The sequence below is a fragment of the Babylonia areolata genome, chromosome 5 (genome assembly GCF_041734735.1).
Source record: "Babylonia areolata isolate BAREFJ2019XMU chromosome 5, ASM4173473v1, whole genome shotgun sequence".
Taxonomy (NCBI): Eukaryota; Metazoa; Mollusca; class Gastropoda; order Neogastropoda; family Buccinidae; genus Babylonia; species Babylonia areolata.
The window spans coordinates 53,678,218-53,694,886 of record NC_134880.1 but is presented as its reverse complement, the minus strand read 5'-3'; the positions used below and the strand labels follow the sequence as shown (position 1 = coordinate 53,694,886).

Below are 16,669 nucleotides of genomic sequence, written 5' to 3'. Positions count from 1 at the left end.
GCAAACCGATAGGCCTAGTTTGCATCAGTTTGACATGGTAAGTATATGTATCACCAAACATGGAGTATAATACAAACTCCTCTTTTTGGGCCAACAGCAAAGTGAGAGCTGTATTATCAATGGTTTTTCTTTTGCAGTTGGAAATCATTTACAGATTAGTCTTTTGTGAAGGAATATGACTCTCAAACTAGGAGGCAAAATTGCACTGGCTCTTAGCACTGCAACCTTGGGGGCTAATTGCCCTTTGGGAACCATCCCAACGCCGACTGTCCTAAAACCCTCCTGGCCGAGAGAGTGGGGATGTAAATTGGGCAAGACACTCTCCACTATAATCAAATTCTAGCTCAGATAGTCAGGACAGCAGTTACCTCCTCTGCTGCTCTGATGGTCATAGTTGAACATGACTGTCTATCATATATGACACCTCCTACTACATATATTCAAATCTCCAGTTACAAGGCAATTTTTTTTTACATATTGTTTACAGGAAGGTTGGTAGTTGTCTGTTTATGCTTAGGTAAAACAACAATTATGGTGCATAGTTTTGTGTATTATTTACAGGAAATGGAGGAAATCTGTCTAAAAAAAAAAAAAAGGTTTGTGATATAAGACTCACTTTGATAAGAAGAGTCAACATTTCTGATCATAGGTCTTTCTTCAGGGACTATGATTCATGGAAATGACAACTGAAGGAAAGACAAGACCTATGAGAAATTTTGGGTGTCATTCAGTAAAAGAGCAAAGATGGTAGAAATGTCAAAACTGATCAGGCTATGGCATTCAGAGAAAAGTGTTACAGGAAGGTCAGTAGCTGCCTGTAATGTATGTAAATGATCCAGTTATGATTCATATTTTTACATGATTATTGTTTACTGGAAGGTTTGTTGTTGTCTGTCAATTATGTTAAACCGTCAGCTTTGATGCATGTTATTTTTAGATATTGCTGTTTACAGGAATGTGGGCAGTTGCCTGTTACGTGTAAAATCATCAATTACATAATCTGTTTTGATATCTTTTCTTGCTTGCAACTGCCTATGTGTGTATGTTATTGTATGTGTAATTTTGTATTTGTGTGAATGCATTTGTATGGCTCACACTGCCCTCTTATTTCTACAGGATCATTAGCCATGTTATGTTTCCAGAGTGTCTGTGGACTCTGATCTTTTCTTTGTTGACAGAACAAAGTGGTTTTCTTTTTCTTTTATATGTTTATCTATTTATTAAAAAAAAAAAAAAAGGATCTTATCAGACCTTAGAGAGTTTTTCTTTTCTTATCAAGGCCTGACCAGTATGTTGGGTTTATGCGTATGTCAGGCATCTAGAGCTTTTTTTGTTTTGTTTTGTTAAGCAGATGTGTAGTGTATAATGGATCAGTCTGCATGCTTTCCTTGAAACAGAAACTGGAAGCTTTTATCATTTCTAACAACACATTTTTAATTCATTTCACTGTGAGCATTTTAAGGAACTCAGAACTTTTGGACAAAGGAGATTCTTTGAATTGCACCGCAGGTGTTAGCGTCTGATTGAGTGCTTCTGTTCCTGCACTGTGCAGAGTTTGAGAAGTCGGAGGAGAAACGACTAGAGGCTGAGATGTCTGCTTACGCTCAAGAGCTTGAGGATGAGACAAAGAAAGAGAAGGACAAACACGACAGGAATGTTGAAGCCCTCAACAAGAGGAAAGAGGAACTGGTCGAAGAAAACAAGAAGAAACTGAAGGTATACAAATGGCTGTGGCTAAATCTTGGTTTGAATGGTGTGTTCATTGTAAGATGAAGACTGTGGCCTGACCTTTTTGCACTGACAACAAATCTGAGAATGAATTATTACACCAAGAAGTGTGTTTATTTGTTTTTTTGATTTGTTTTGTTGAGAGATGGTGGGAAGAGAATGTGAGTGCTGTCCCTTGTCATTCCCTGTGTGCCTGTGTCTGTGTGTGTGTGTGTGTGTGTGTGTCCTGTTGGGTTCGAATCCTGGTTTTATCTGGCAGGTAAAAGTTGGAGATTTTCCCAATCTCCAGGTCAACATAGGTGCAGACCTGCTTGATCCTGAATTGCTGTCATGTGTATACAGAAATCAAATACACACGTTAATGAGCTTGTAATCCATGGCAGTGTTTGATGAGTTATGGAGACTGACCCCCCAAAATTGGAATATGGCTGCCAAAATGATGGTCATACATGTAAAGGCATACTTGTAGATATGAGTGAATGTGGGAAGCAACAGTCCAGGAAAAAACGACAAAAGAACAACAAAATAGATAAACAAAACAAAAAAAAATCTTATTGGCATCATCTTGCATATATGTGTGTGTGTGTGTGTGTGTGTGTGTGTGTGTGTGTGTTTAAGTTGTCTTTTGTGTGAATATTATAAAATTATAAAGAAAAAAAACAAAAACGGCATCAACAAAAGCAACAGCTCCACCCACTACCTTCCCACGCCGAGCCCTTGACACAGCGGATGTGAATGAAGGCTATGGGACCTTTAAGTCTTTAAACTTAAATCTTCCAGGCGGTGGGGCCTTTAACTTTTAACCCATCCAGCTATGGAAACCCTTTACCCTTCAATCTATCACTCCATCGACAGGAGGAGATGGAACGGCTGAAGGCCGCCGGGGCGAGTCAGGAGGACCAGGACGCCCTGCTGAAACAGCATGAGCACAACACGAACACACTGGTCAGCAAGCTGGAGGCAGACCGCCTTCGCATGCAGAGTGGGCTGCAGGAGCGCCTGAAGAAGCGGCGGCAGGAGAAACTGCTGCAGAAGGAGCAAGAGCTGAAGCAGGATGCAGACCACCAGGCCAGGCAGATGGAGACCTACCAGCAGAAGGAGCTGGAGAGGCTGAAGAAAGATGAGGTACTGATAGTGTTCTTTTTTTGTTGTAGTTTTTTTTGTTTGTTGTTGGGGAAGGGGGAGTGGGGTAAATTTTTTGTTCTTATTCATTCATCTTGTCTTAACTCACGCAGTACGGCCAGTCCTCTCTTCTTCTCTACACAGACCCTTCGGATGTCCAGTGGGTGTCTGAATGGCCCAACCTTTAGCTTCCGTCGTCAAAATTGTGGTATTCTTTGTCAACATTCACCTCTTCAGTATAAGAGCCTTCCGCTTGCAATATTTTGATGATGGTAACTGGGGTGAAACGCTGTTAACGTCGTCTCTTTCGCCATTCGTATGGAGAGAGTTAATTCTATGAAGTGGGTAGATGTAGAGCTTCAAGTAGGAGCTAGAGAGGCTGAAGAAGGGTGAAGTACTGATGGTTTTCTTTTGTTGTTGCTGTTGGTTGTTGTTTTTTAGGGGGGTTAAATTATTTGTTCTTATTATTAATCTTATTTTTGACTCACTTGTGTAAACAAAGTGAGTCTATGTTCGGTTGTCTGTGTGTGTGTGTGTGTCCGTGGTAAACTTTAACATTGACATTTTCTCTGCAAATACTTTGTCAGTTGACACCAAATTAGGCATAAAAATAGGAAAAATTCAGTTCTTTCCAGTCATCTTGTTTAAAACAATACTGCACCTCTGGGATGGGCACCAAAAAAAAAAAAAAAAAAAGAAAAAAAAAGCCTAATTATATGCAAACTGCATTTACTGTTATATTTATATTTTTTGTATTCTCTAAACTTGGCACTTTGATCTGGTATTCTGACACAACAACAAGAGCAGTCATTTTTTGTTCAGACAGGAACTTCTTTTGCTAAGCATGGAAGTTTTATATATTTTGTAAACATTTTGGTGCAGATAGTAAAAAAGGGAAATTACTCTGTAATTAATGCTAGGGGACTTAATTTGCTTTAAACTGATCTATCTCATCTTAAACATTACATTTTGAAATTATACTCAATACATAAAAAGCTTGGATTTTTTTTTTTTTTTAAAGTGTATCACAAGTGAGTCTTGAAGGCCTTGCCTCTCTTGTTATTCTATGAAGTGGGTAGATGGAGAACTACAAGTAGAAAGAGTTTGAAAGGTTGAAGAAGGATGAGGTACTGATGTGTTGTGTTGGGGTTCTCTTTTCTTTCTATTTTTTTTTGTCATAAATATTTTGTTGTATTTCATCTTATTTCTATTATGTTAAGTAGGGCAGATGGAGAAAGAACTACAAGTAGAAGGAGTTTTAAAGGTTTAAGAAGGATGACGTCTTAATTCGAAAATCTGTTTTATTTATTTAAATATACTTATTTATCCATTTGTTTTATTTATTTGTTTATTTATTTATTTATTCATTTATGTATTATTTATTCGTATGAGGTATTGCTGCTTAGTGCAGTTGAGATTTTTTTTGGCGGGGAGGGGAGGTGAGGTGGGAGGGGGGTGTGTGGGGTGTGCTAGTTGGAGTGTGTGTGTTTGGGGGAGGTGTAGGGAGTGTGGGGATGGGAGGGAGTGTGGGAGATGGGAGAGAGTGTGCAGGTGGTGGGTGAGAGTGCATGTGTGTGGGGTGTGGGGGTGGTGGAGGCATAGGGGCTGGGAAGGGGTATGTATGTGTGAGGGGATGTGGGTTGTGTGTGTGATTGGGCATGAGAGTTTTGTATTTGTATTTGTATTTCTTTTTATCACAACAGATTTCTCTGTGTGAAATTCGGGCTGCTCTCCCCAGGGAGAGTGTGTTGCTACACTACAGCGCCACCCATTTTTTTGTATTTTTTCCTGCGTGCAGTTTTATTTGTTTTTCCTATCGCAGTGGATTTTTCTACAGCATTTTGCCAGGAACAGCCCTTTTGTTGCCATGGGTTCTTTTACATGTGCTAAGTGCATGCTGCACATGGGACCTCGGTTTATCGTCTCATCTGAATGTGAGAGTGTGTGTGAGGGGTAGGAGGAGTTTGATGGAGAGGGGTTTTGGGGATGAGAGTGGTGCGTGTATTGGGGGGTGAGAGTGTGTTTGAGAATGTGAATGTGCATGCATGTTATCTGAGGCAGAAATAAACATAAGGTTGTGTGTGCATCTATAAGTGCGTGTGTGTGTGTGTGTGTGTGTGTGTGTGTGTGTGTGTGTGTGTGAATGTGCACACAGATGTCTGTGTTCGTGCCAGATTGTGTACATGTGAGCATGCACATTTATGTGTGAACTGTGTACATGTGTGCTCATATGTATTTATTTTATGTCCTGTGTGCAAATGTTCCAATAACAGATCATTCCTCACAATTTTTTCTTGTGTGCCAAATATTCTAGCAGACTGTTTCCTTGTGTGCCAAACATTCTCACAGCTAACTTTACAGCTTTCACATTTTTTTGTTTTGTTTGTTTTTTGTCTTCTAATTGTCTTCTAATTCCCTACATTATTGTCTTATGTGCCAAGCATTCTAACAGATCATTCTCCACATTTTTTGCCTTGTGTCCCAAACAATAAAACAGAGCAGTTTGTGTATTTTTCATCTTATGTGACAAACATTCCATCAGATCATTCCCCACATTTTTGCCTTGTGTGCCAAACATTCTAACAGATCATTCTCTACATTTTTGTCTCATGTGCCAAACAATGTAACAGAACATTCTGTATATTTTTCATTTTATTTGTATTTGTATTTCTCATTTTATCACAACAGATTTCTCTGTGTGAAATTTGGGCTGCTCTCCCCAGGGAGACAAACATTCAAACAGGCCCGTTCTTTTTTCTTTTCTCTTTTCTCCCACCTGTCCCTCATGCTCCTTTGTGTGACAAACATTCACACAGACCCGTTCCATGTTTTTTTTTCTCCCGCCAGTCCCTCACGCTCCAAGAAGCTCTCAACGTGGATCGCCTGGCCAGGAAGGAAGGTGCAGGGGCGCCAGGATCGTTCAGCGACAGCAGCAGCCCTCAGTCAGGACCCGCGGCTCCTGAACAGTCCGTTACCAGTTCCCAGGAGGGCAGCATGCCGGCTAGCTTCGCTCAGGCGGCTCCACTGAACGAAGCTGAGCTGCTTGCCCTCCTGATGGCGTCGCCCCTGTATCAGAAGCTGGAGAAGGTGAAGAAGGCCGTGGCTGACGGGGCTTTGCAGAGCTCCTCCTCTTCTTCAGGTGTGTGGAATTGTGATGATAACAACTGTTCATCTGTGTTGAGCCTGCTTAATAAAAAGGCCTTAGGAGTTTTACAGTAATGACTGCACAGTAACTGTTCATCTGTATTGAGCTTGTTATATATATATATATATATATATATATATATATATATATATATATATATATATTATATATATATATATATATTATATATATATATATATATATATATATATATATATATGTATATATGTATATAATGACTGCACAATAACTGTTCATTAGTTTTATACATTATATAGAGCCTGTTATAAAGACTGATAGTAACCAAACATTTTATGCAGAGCCTGTTTTAAAGACTGATAGTAACTTCATTAACTGACAGTAAATGTTTATTAGCTGATAGTATAATAACTGTTCATTTAGACTGATAGCAACTGTTCATTTAGGCTGATAGCAACTGTTCATTTAGGCTGATAGCAACTGTTCATTCATGTAGAGCCTGTTTTAAATGCTGACAGTAACTGTTTGTTAATATAGAATCTGTTTTTAAGGCTGAAATCTACTGTTTATATAGAGCCTATTTCAAGGGCTGATAGTAAAAGTCAGTTCATAATGAGCCTGTTTTAAAGGCCTTAGGAGCTTTACAGTAATGACCACTTCAACAAAAGACATTAAACAAAAAACAAAGACCAAAAAAAACAACAAAAAAAACCCAAAAAACAAAAACCCATCCTAGTGCCAGCAACAATGAAAAAGCTTGGTTTGTCTGCACCTGTATTGTCAACAATGTTTGATTAATGAAACTCTCACACTGGCGCATTTTGAAAACTCAGCTGTCTTTCCTGTTTTTCTGTTGTCTGTTTGGGAAGTAAACACGTCAGACATCAAGCATAGTACAGTTTCATGAAGGAGTGGAATGAATGGAGGATATTTTTCCTTGGATGTATTTCCACATGTGCTGGAATGACATGGGCACAGCTCAAACGAATCTCCCCAAAACTGCGCTTGTTGGAGGAATGTTAATAATAATAATGATAATAAGAACAATAATGATAATGATGATAACAATAACAACATGAATGATTATGATAAGAATAATGATAATGATAATGATAATTCATTTCCATGTAAAGCATGCTCAGTTATGCTGTACATAGCTCTCATGTTGTCACAGTTTTATATTCGCCTAAAATCAAGTATATGTCAAGTATGTAACTGTCAAATATGTCATTCCCACATGCAAGTGTTCAAACACATACTTGCCAGAGTACTTATTTTTTTGTTGTTGTTTGTTTTGTTCAGACGGTCACATGGACAGTCGAGACTCCCAGTGGACTGGCGACAAGGACCTCTCCCCGGTGGACGTCAGCTCTCTGGACGCCCGGGCATTCGTCATCTACAAGTTCGGTTGCTACATCGCCGGCATGGTGGCGGCTCGCTGTCGCCATGCCCCCATCACCATCCTCCTGGCAGACCGCCTCCCAGCGAACCCCCACCTCATGCGCAACCTGTACCGCAACTCCTTCCACTTCGACGCCAACAACCGCATCCTGTATGTGCGTGCGGCTCGCCTGGACACAGTTGGGGAGTTCGTGCTGGTGCTGGTTCACTGCCTGGCTCACATCAAGTCCGGTTAGTGGAGAGAAGCATGTGTGCTGGGTTGTGGAACACTACAGTGTGGTTGGTACAGGGCAGCAGCAGTCTGCTGTCAGGTTAACCCGTTCAGTCCTGAGGAGTTTACCACCTTGGCAGGCCTCTGTGCCATATTGATGCTGGAAAAAGTGCACAAAATATACTGTTTGTCCTTGAAATTACATGTGGACATATCCGGAAATACTGTAGAAATTAGTTCCCTTCTTTGTTGTTTACATATATATATATATATATATATATATATATATATATATATATATATATATATATATATATATATATATATATATATATATATATATATGTGAAAACCGTTAACTCATATTGTACTGACAGTGCTGAGTGGGAATGATCCTGTTGTTTAAGAATATTGACACAGAATAATAATAATGATAATAATAATGGTACTTATATAGCGCTGAATCTTCTGCATAGACAAATCTAAGCGCTTTCGCACCAGTCATTCTCACGCACGCATAACTCTAAAACTGGAGAAACTAAAGACAAGGAAGAGGCAGGGAAGAGAGGCTATTTTGGGAAGAGGTGGGTTTTAAGGTCAGACTTGAAAGAGCTGAGAGTGGAGACTTGACGAAGCCAATGTACTGTGGTAGAACAGACATGTCAGGGTCTTTTGGAAGAAGGTGGCAGAACGGTTAAGACACTTACTGTCAGTGCAGTGTCCATGAGGTTCTGGGCTTGGATCCCAGTCTTGCTCATTCTCCAGAGTTTGACTGGAAAATCAGACTGGGTGCCTAGTCATTTGGATGAGATGTTAAACAGAGGTTCCGTGTGCAGCATGCACTCGGCGCACTGAAAAAAAACCCATGGTAACAAATTTGTTGTCATCTGGCAATGGTCCGTAGAAGAAATCCATTAATAGATAAACAAACATATAGGCATGCACTCATGGCCTGACTAGCACATTGGGTTATGCTGCTGTCAGTCATCTGCCTAGCAGATGTGTTGCAGCATGTATGGATTTGTTCTAACGCCTTGATGCCTCCTTGAGAAACTGAAACTGACAGCGCTGACTGGAAATGGCCCTGTGGTTTAGCGATATTGACACAAGAGCCAGGCATTGTGGTAGAAGAGCTAACATATTTTGTTGTGGTTGTAAATAGCACTCGGAAGTGAATGCAATCACACACATGCATGCAAGCATGCATGCACAAAAGCATGCACATACACATGTATTGTTGCACATGCTTGTACATGCATTTACATACGCACATTTCCTTACTTAATTCATACAAACACATGCCTAGGTGCACATTTTTTTCGGTTTGTTTCTGTTTCTGGATGGTCATCAGTGCTGGCTGTTTGTCAAGGTTGATGAATCAGTCCGGGCCGATTCTCAGTGTTCATGAAAAACCCAACCAACTTGACATTGTGTTCACGTTTTGCAGGAGACTTGAGAGACGACACCAAACCAGCCTTCGTGCACGAGTATCAGCGAGCGTTGGCAGTCGTGTGTGACTCACTGTTCTTTGCTCATCACGGCCGCCCCTCGGATGCCCTCCAGTCTGTGGCCGCAGTGATGGGGACCGACACTCGCTCAGCGGGCCAGGCTCTGCAGTCTGTGTTTGGAGACGCCCCCACTGAGGACGCCCGTACCCGTGTTGTGGAGGATCTGTTGGACCTGAAGGTTCTGCCAGAGGTGGATGCTTACGGACGACAGTTCAGTGCCGACCGGGTGCAGGAGAGGTGAGTCTCTGTCACAATGTGACAGCTATGCGGTCGCACAAAGTAACAGAGATTTTAAGATGCAGGTTAATTACAGGTAGTGCTGACTGGATGCATTAGAGTTGAGTCACTGTCACAACACAACAGCCATGTGGTCGCACAAGGTAATGGAAATCTTAAGATACAGGTTAACTACAGATAGTGCTAACCAACAGATGCATGAGAGGTAGAAGACATAAGCATAAATTGTAATTTCCAGAAAATTTTTAGTTACGTATGTACGTAAAATGTCAACAACAGTATTTAAAGAAAGATGATCATTTGGATAAGTCATACAAAATATGAGTAGTGACTTTTGATGTTGAAACCTCCTCATTCCATCCCTTCCCCCACCAGTTCCCCTCACCCCACACCCCACACCCCACACCCCTCACCCCACACCCCACACCCCTCACCCCACACCCCACACCCCTCACCCCACCCCACACCCCACACCCCTCACCCCACACCCCACACCCCTCACCCCACACACCCCACACCCCTCACCCCACACCCCACACCCCTCACCCCTCACCCCACACCCCACACCCCTCACCCCACACCCCACACCCCTCACCCCACACCCCACAAATAATGATAAAAGCAATAACAGAGAAAATGAGTGATTTATGTATTGTTCTCAAATACTTCTGATGGTGTCTTAAATTTTGTAATCATGCGTGAACACACAATCATTGCCGTCAAGGCTGATGAATCATTTTAACATTCATGTTTTTACCAAAATAATTCAGTCTTGTTCACCAAGAGTGACACATAATAATTTAATGAATATAAAAATGGGCAGTGATAAAAGTGATTTGACAAACATAATTATTTGCTTAACTTATTTCACATGTGTACTTATTTGTTAAATGTTGGAATGATTTGACAAGCATTATTATTTACTGTACATTATATTAATTTGACAAGCATATTTACTTACTGAATATTAGAACAATTTGACAAACATAATCATTTGCTGAACATTATGATAATGTGGGGTAAACCTTAACCTTTTTTTGACCTATAATAATTTGACAAGCATATTTATTTACTGAACATCAGGACAGTTTGACAAACATATTTATTCAAGACATTAGAATAATTCGACAAACATATTAATTTTCTGAACATCAGAACACTTTGACAAATGCAATTACTCACTGAGCATCAAAACAGTTTAATAAATGTAATTGTTCACTGAACATCAGATGGACATTGCAATAATTAGACAAACTTGGTTATTCACTGAATATTGGAATGATAATTTGCTGAACATCAGAACATGACAAAAGTAATTATCCACTGAACATTCTAATAATCATTCACTGAACATCAGAACAATTTGACAAATGTGATTATTCACTGAGCATTAGAATAATTATTCTTTGAACATGAGAATAATTATTTTCTGAACATAAGAATCATTTGACAAACGCATTCCTGGTGAACATTCAGAACTATTTGACAAATGTGATTATTTACTGAAATTTAGAGAATGATTTGACGAACATACATTTGTGCAGGATGTCCAAGTACAGCAACTTCTCCACGATGAACAAACTCCAGGGCATGCTGGGAAGCCTGGAGGACAAAGTTCGTCAAGCAGGATCACAAGGATCCGCTCGAGAAGTGTCTCAGGAACTGACCAGGCTCAGTCAGCGATACTCCACTGCTGGTTAGTGTCAGCTCTTTTTGTGTGATCAACGAACTAACGTTTTGTTTTCTACTGATACTACAAAACAAGTACATTTATGATGAATGTTTTCTTCAGACAAAAAACACATGAAGACACAGGGAGTTACAGTTTCAAGGAGGTGTCAAAGTGTGCAGACTGATCCGTGTACGCTCACCACATCTGCTTTGGAGAGAGAGAGAGAGAAAAAAAAAAAAACAGATGCCTGACTTACACATAAACCCCAACACGCTGGTCACAGGGAGGTAACTACGTAAATGTGTCATCACCAAGCAGACACTTTTTGCGTCAGTTTTCTTTTTTCATATACATGTTCTGTGTTAGAAATATTGCTAGCACCACCACCAAGACCCCAGAACCGAACAAGTTTACCTTGGGGCTGAACACCAATAGAGGGTGAAACTCAGCTGGATGGCAGAAGTCAAACTCAGGCAATTAATTCAGGAATATTCTGACATATTTATGTAATGTGGCTGGTTCATTCATGAAAACCCCTAAAGGGAGCAAAGAAAAAATATTTGCGGTCTCTTCCATTCAAAGACTCTCCCATCATTATGATGATATTTCAAGGGTAATAAATCTTCAGGCAGATATCATTCCAGTGAAGACTGGTGAATATTTTGGCAGATGATATTCCCAAGTCTACTTAACAAAAAACAACCCCACCCCCCCAAAAAAAAATGGCAGACAATATTCAAAATCTGTAGTAAAGGTGAGTAAATGTTCTGGCAGAATTTATTCACACATGGTAGTTGAACTGCATGTCAGTACATGGGGGACGGCTGTTTGGACAGGTACCACAGTGCTGACAAGGCAGGTGGCTCCCAGTTTCAGCATGGCCAACCTGAGTGGTCACGCCCTGTGGCAGACTTTTGCCAACAGACAGGGCTCGGAACCAGAGGAGACCACCTCAGCAGCAGACACCTCCACAGCATCACAGGTGAGTTGACGAATCTCACCGACAGGCGCAATAGCCGAGTGGTTAAGCGTTGGACTGTCAATCTCAGGGTCCCAGGTTCGAATCACGGTGACGGTGCCTGGTGGGTAAAGGGTGGAGATTTTTGCGATCTCCCAGGTCAACATATGTGCAGACCTGCTAGTGCCTGAACCTCCTTTGTGTGTATATGCAAGCAGAAGATCAAATACGCACGTTAAAGATCCTGTAATCCATGTCAGCGTTCAGTGGGTTATGGAAACAAGAACATACCCAGCATGCACACCCCCGAAAACGGAGTATGGCCTACATGGCGGGGTAAAAACGGTCATACACGTAAAAGCCCACTCATGTGCATACGAGTGAACGCAGAAGAAGAAGAAGACGAATCTCACCAGCCTGAGATGACGCTATTGAAAAGGAACTTGAACAAGATTGTGACATTTCAGAAGTATTCACACCCACCTCACCCTTTCCCCCCTTCATGTCTTTATGATATGTATATTTTGTAAGAAACAACAACATAAGAAATAAGGCATGTAATTGTAATTGCATACTCTGTTGTACATTTGTACAGATGATTTTTGCACTTTTTCGAGTATATTTTGCTAGTCCTTCTTAAAAAAAAGGCCTTTTCACCATATTTGACTCTATTTACAACCAAGGTTTTGTTTGTTTGTTTTTCCTAAATTATACACAAAATAGACGGGTGCAATAGCCAAGTGGTTAAAGCATTGGACTTTCAATCTGAGCGTCCAGAGTTTGAATCTAATGGCACCTGGTGGGTAAAGGGTGGAGATTTTTCTGATCTCCCAGGTCAACATATGTGCAGACCTGCTAGTGCCTGAACCCCCTTCGTGTGTATATGCAAGCAGAAGATAAAATACCATGTCAGTGTTCAGTGGGTTGTGGAAACAAGAACATACCCAGCATGCACACCCACGAAAATGGAGTATGGCTGTCTACATGGCGGGGTAAAAACGGTCATACACATAAAAACCCACTTGTGTATACACGAGTGAACGTGGGAGTTGCAGCCCATGAATGAAGAAGAAATACACAAAATCATCATGAAATCATTTTGGGATTCTTGCGCTGTGCAGGATGACTATGACGACTTGTGCGGCGATTTTGCACGAGTATGCCAACAGCAGATCTCGGTGAGAGACGCTATACGCACACACGAACAAGACATCACGTCAGAAATGGAGCTGGCGGAGAGGAGCAAAGGAGCGGAGCGGGATCTGCATGCCCAGAAACAGCAGGAGGCCACCCAACAGCTCCAGACGGCCAAGGCACTGCTGGAGAAACTCAACGCTGAACGCTCCCGCATCGAACAGCTCCTGGAAAAGCCAGCCATCACTGACCCCAGCCCTGCTCCTCAAAAGAAGGGACCAGCTGCAAGGACGAGCACGGCCACTGGTGACAAAGCTGAAAAATCAGCGCGCAAGGACCGAAAGTCAAAAAAGTGATCAGTTAGACTCATAGTTCCTGCTAACAACTTGTTTGTTTGTTTTTTGTTTTGTTTCAGGGCACAAAGAACAAAAATGGAAAAAGTGATCGATTAAAAGACTGTGATATTTCTTGCTAACAGAAAATCTTTTCTCTTTTTTTTTTCTTCGTTTTTTTCGGTTGGGGGGGGGGGGGGGGGGGAGTTGTGTTCACCTGAAGCAGTTGTTATGCATATGTGAATCTGGGTTGAAGGGAGCATACTCTGTGTACATGACAGACTTGACTTCTTAAAAAACACAAACTGGCACAGAACTGGAAAATTTATTTTTTGAATTGCTTAGACGTGGACACAAAGATTAAGAGTAAAGGGCATGTACATATTTGGGTGGAATGTACATATGAAAAGAATGGTGCATCTTGAAATCCATTCTCTGTTTCAGATATTTGATGGAATATGTCATGAATTAAAAAGATAAATTGTGTGTGCTTTTTTATATATGTATATTTTATTATTTTTTTTATATAAAAAAAAATCTTTTAGCCTTTTAAATCATTAATCAGAAAAAAAAAACGACAAATACATATTAGCATATTATTTTGCAAATTTTTCACAGTGTATGCTGCCGGCAATCATCTTATGCTATTATTTCCCCCCACCCCCATTTTAAAAAACAGAAATGCCACCCTACCCCACCCACTTTAGCTATCCTTATTGATGAAGTTCTGCTCTCTTTTCATAATTTTTCTTCAAAATATTTCTTACCATTTTGTGACCATCGTAATCACTGAATATATTGGTTCAGGGTGTGGGCTGCTTTTTTCACCAAGTCATTTTAGAAGTGACCTATTCAAGCTCAGCATTTTTTTTTTTTTTTCGTAAGCAGATTCTTGGATGCATACGTTAATTCTAAGTTGTCATCTCAGCTACCTTCTGTTCATCTGTTGTCTAAGAATTAGTTTTCAAAAATAAAATAGATAAAAAATGTTTGTAAGGGCAGCATTGAACATTATTGCAACTGTCCTAAAGGTCTTAACTCACTAGAAAAAAAATGGATCAAATACATTTCTATGGGGTTTTAGGGAGTATATTTAAATATATCTGAAGAAAGAACTTTTGAATTTTTATGCAATGTGATGATCCATTGTTTTGGTTCCTCTGCATTGCAAGTGGATTGTTACAATTTTACATCACTTACATTGTTGTTATGTTGCCTGCTTTAATGCTGAAAATCTGTACATATCCTTCATGACATTCAATATATTCCTCCCAGACCTTACTGCAACATTCCATAATCATTATTCTGTTTTTAAATGGAACTTTCAGGTAAAAGATTAGTATTCTTCAGTTTTTCTGTTTTGTATCTTTTTCTCAGTATATTTTTCACTTTGTCTTCCCCGGTTTTTGTTTGTTTGTTTTTTTTAAGAAAAAAACCCAACCACTTTAGCAATCACTATAGATTAGCTGCAGGGATTTCTTTAAAAAATGGATTTTTCTCACAGAAGCAAAATGGAGGCTGTTTAAAAACTTTTACTGTTATAGTTACAAGAAGTTCATCTTAAATAAATTATGAAAATGATTATTTAAAAAATGAAAGTAGTTTTAATATGATGTGCAAGTCACCTTTTTTTTCCCAAACTGTGTTGAATTGTTTGGGGAGGAAAGTTTATTCATATGGCCTGTTTGTCCAGTGCAGTTTCATTTCTACTCCTGCTCTGGAAGCGTACTGCTGTGCAATTTGATAGATGTTCTGCCTTTCCGAATTCATGTTTTTATGAATTTTTTATGAGTGGTTTGTGGACATTTTCAAATTTCATTTGTGCTTTTGATCATGTGTGCTGGTCACATATTCATGAGGATGTTGCAAAACTTTTCAGTGTTTGTTAAAATCAAGCAATCATAATATCATTGGCAATACACTTTGTGCTTTTGTTCTCCTTCTGCAAGCTTTTCGCAAAACTCTGGGTGGTTGTTATGCAGTTATTTTTGTTCAGTCATGTTGAATTTGTAGAAAAACACTTTTGAATATGCACCCACCACTCCATTTACATCTTTTATTCTTAACCATTATCATAACAGTTGTAATTTAACTCTGTTTGATCCGTCCAGATATCAACTTCTGTTAAGGCCATTGTTGATTTTTCTCTTATGTATTCCTGTTGATTAGAACATAGGTAAGAAATAAATACTCAAACTATATTGGATTCTTTTCAGACTTGAGCTCTTTATTAGAATTGAACTTTCGTATTCTCCGTATCAACAGACTGAAAATAAAAATGGGCTTTTCTGTTGATCTGTTTCCAAGGAGAGGGATGTATAAACACGTTTTGTCCATCAGTGATTAATCTGCGGAAGCATTTGTCCATCAGTGATCAAACTACAGAAGCAGTCACTCTTCTTTTTCCTTGCTTTTGCAGACAAGTGATATATGTCACACTGTTTTGGTTTTGTGTATCTTTTTTGTATCTTTTCCGTCTGTAACATGAATGTGGTAAAATCATGGTTAACTTAATTTTTTTAGCATAATATGATTATTACATTTTGACTGTTTTGCATTTGATACTGCAATAAATGTATTTTCTTAAAGAAAGTAATTCAGATTGTGTGGAAATCTAGCATACATGCGCAAATGTGTGTGTGATGAAAAAAAATTAGTTGATTCAGAATGGTTACAACCAGATCACCAAAAACACACAAATCTTCATAACCTTTTTTTGGATTATCTCAGAGCTTTGGAGCAGGTTCTAAATCAATCAAATTACTTTATGAATACACAACAAAATTGACTTGTGGAATCACAGGCTCATTATAAACACAAACATGATCATGAACACGATAAAAAGAGATTAAAAGTAGTCAATTAAAAATCCATGATAGCTGTTGATCGATAGAATAAAAACAAGTCACACACACACACACACACACACACACATCAAGACAGTGCACTACTGCATATCAATATGTTCAAAAGAAATACACAGTTATCAGTAAAATATGCACACACACACACACACACACACACGACTGTGGAATAAGGTTACGCCGAGGAACTGGGGACCAAAAGGAGGAGTTTGTATTATACTCCATGTATGGTGATATATATACTTACCATGTCAAACTGATGCAAACTAGGCCTATCGGTTTGCTCTGCTTGGCCAAATTTCGCGCGGCTAACAGTGAAAAGACGAGCCGTCTTGCCCGGTCCGCTCTTAGCCAATCAAACGCCTCTAAAAGCTATAA

General features: G+C 39.7%; 1 protein-coding gene across 1 annotated transcript in view; it reads left to right on the top strand.

The window, feature by feature from the left end:
• The window catches only part of LOC143282179 (uncharacterized), a 214,240-nt gene extending 198,217 nt beyond the window's left edge, over positions 1 to 16,023 (top strand). Inside the window, 8 exon segments of the mRNA XM_076587751.1 lie at positions 1,553 to 1,716; positions 2,584 to 2,853; positions 5,698 to 5,989; positions 7,277 to 7,606; positions 9,034 to 9,331; positions 10,876 to 11,027; positions 11,840 to 11,985; positions 13,083 to 16,023. Of these exon segments, the coding sequence (XP_076443866.1) occupies positions 1,553 to 1,716; positions 2,584 to 2,853; positions 5,698 to 5,989; positions 7,277 to 7,606; positions 9,034 to 9,331; positions 10,876 to 11,027; positions 11,840 to 11,985; positions 13,083 to 13,451 (2,021 nt within the window). The 3' untranslated portion in view covers positions 13,452 to 16,023.
• The last annotated feature ends 646 nt before the right edge of the window (positions 16,024 to 16,669 follow it).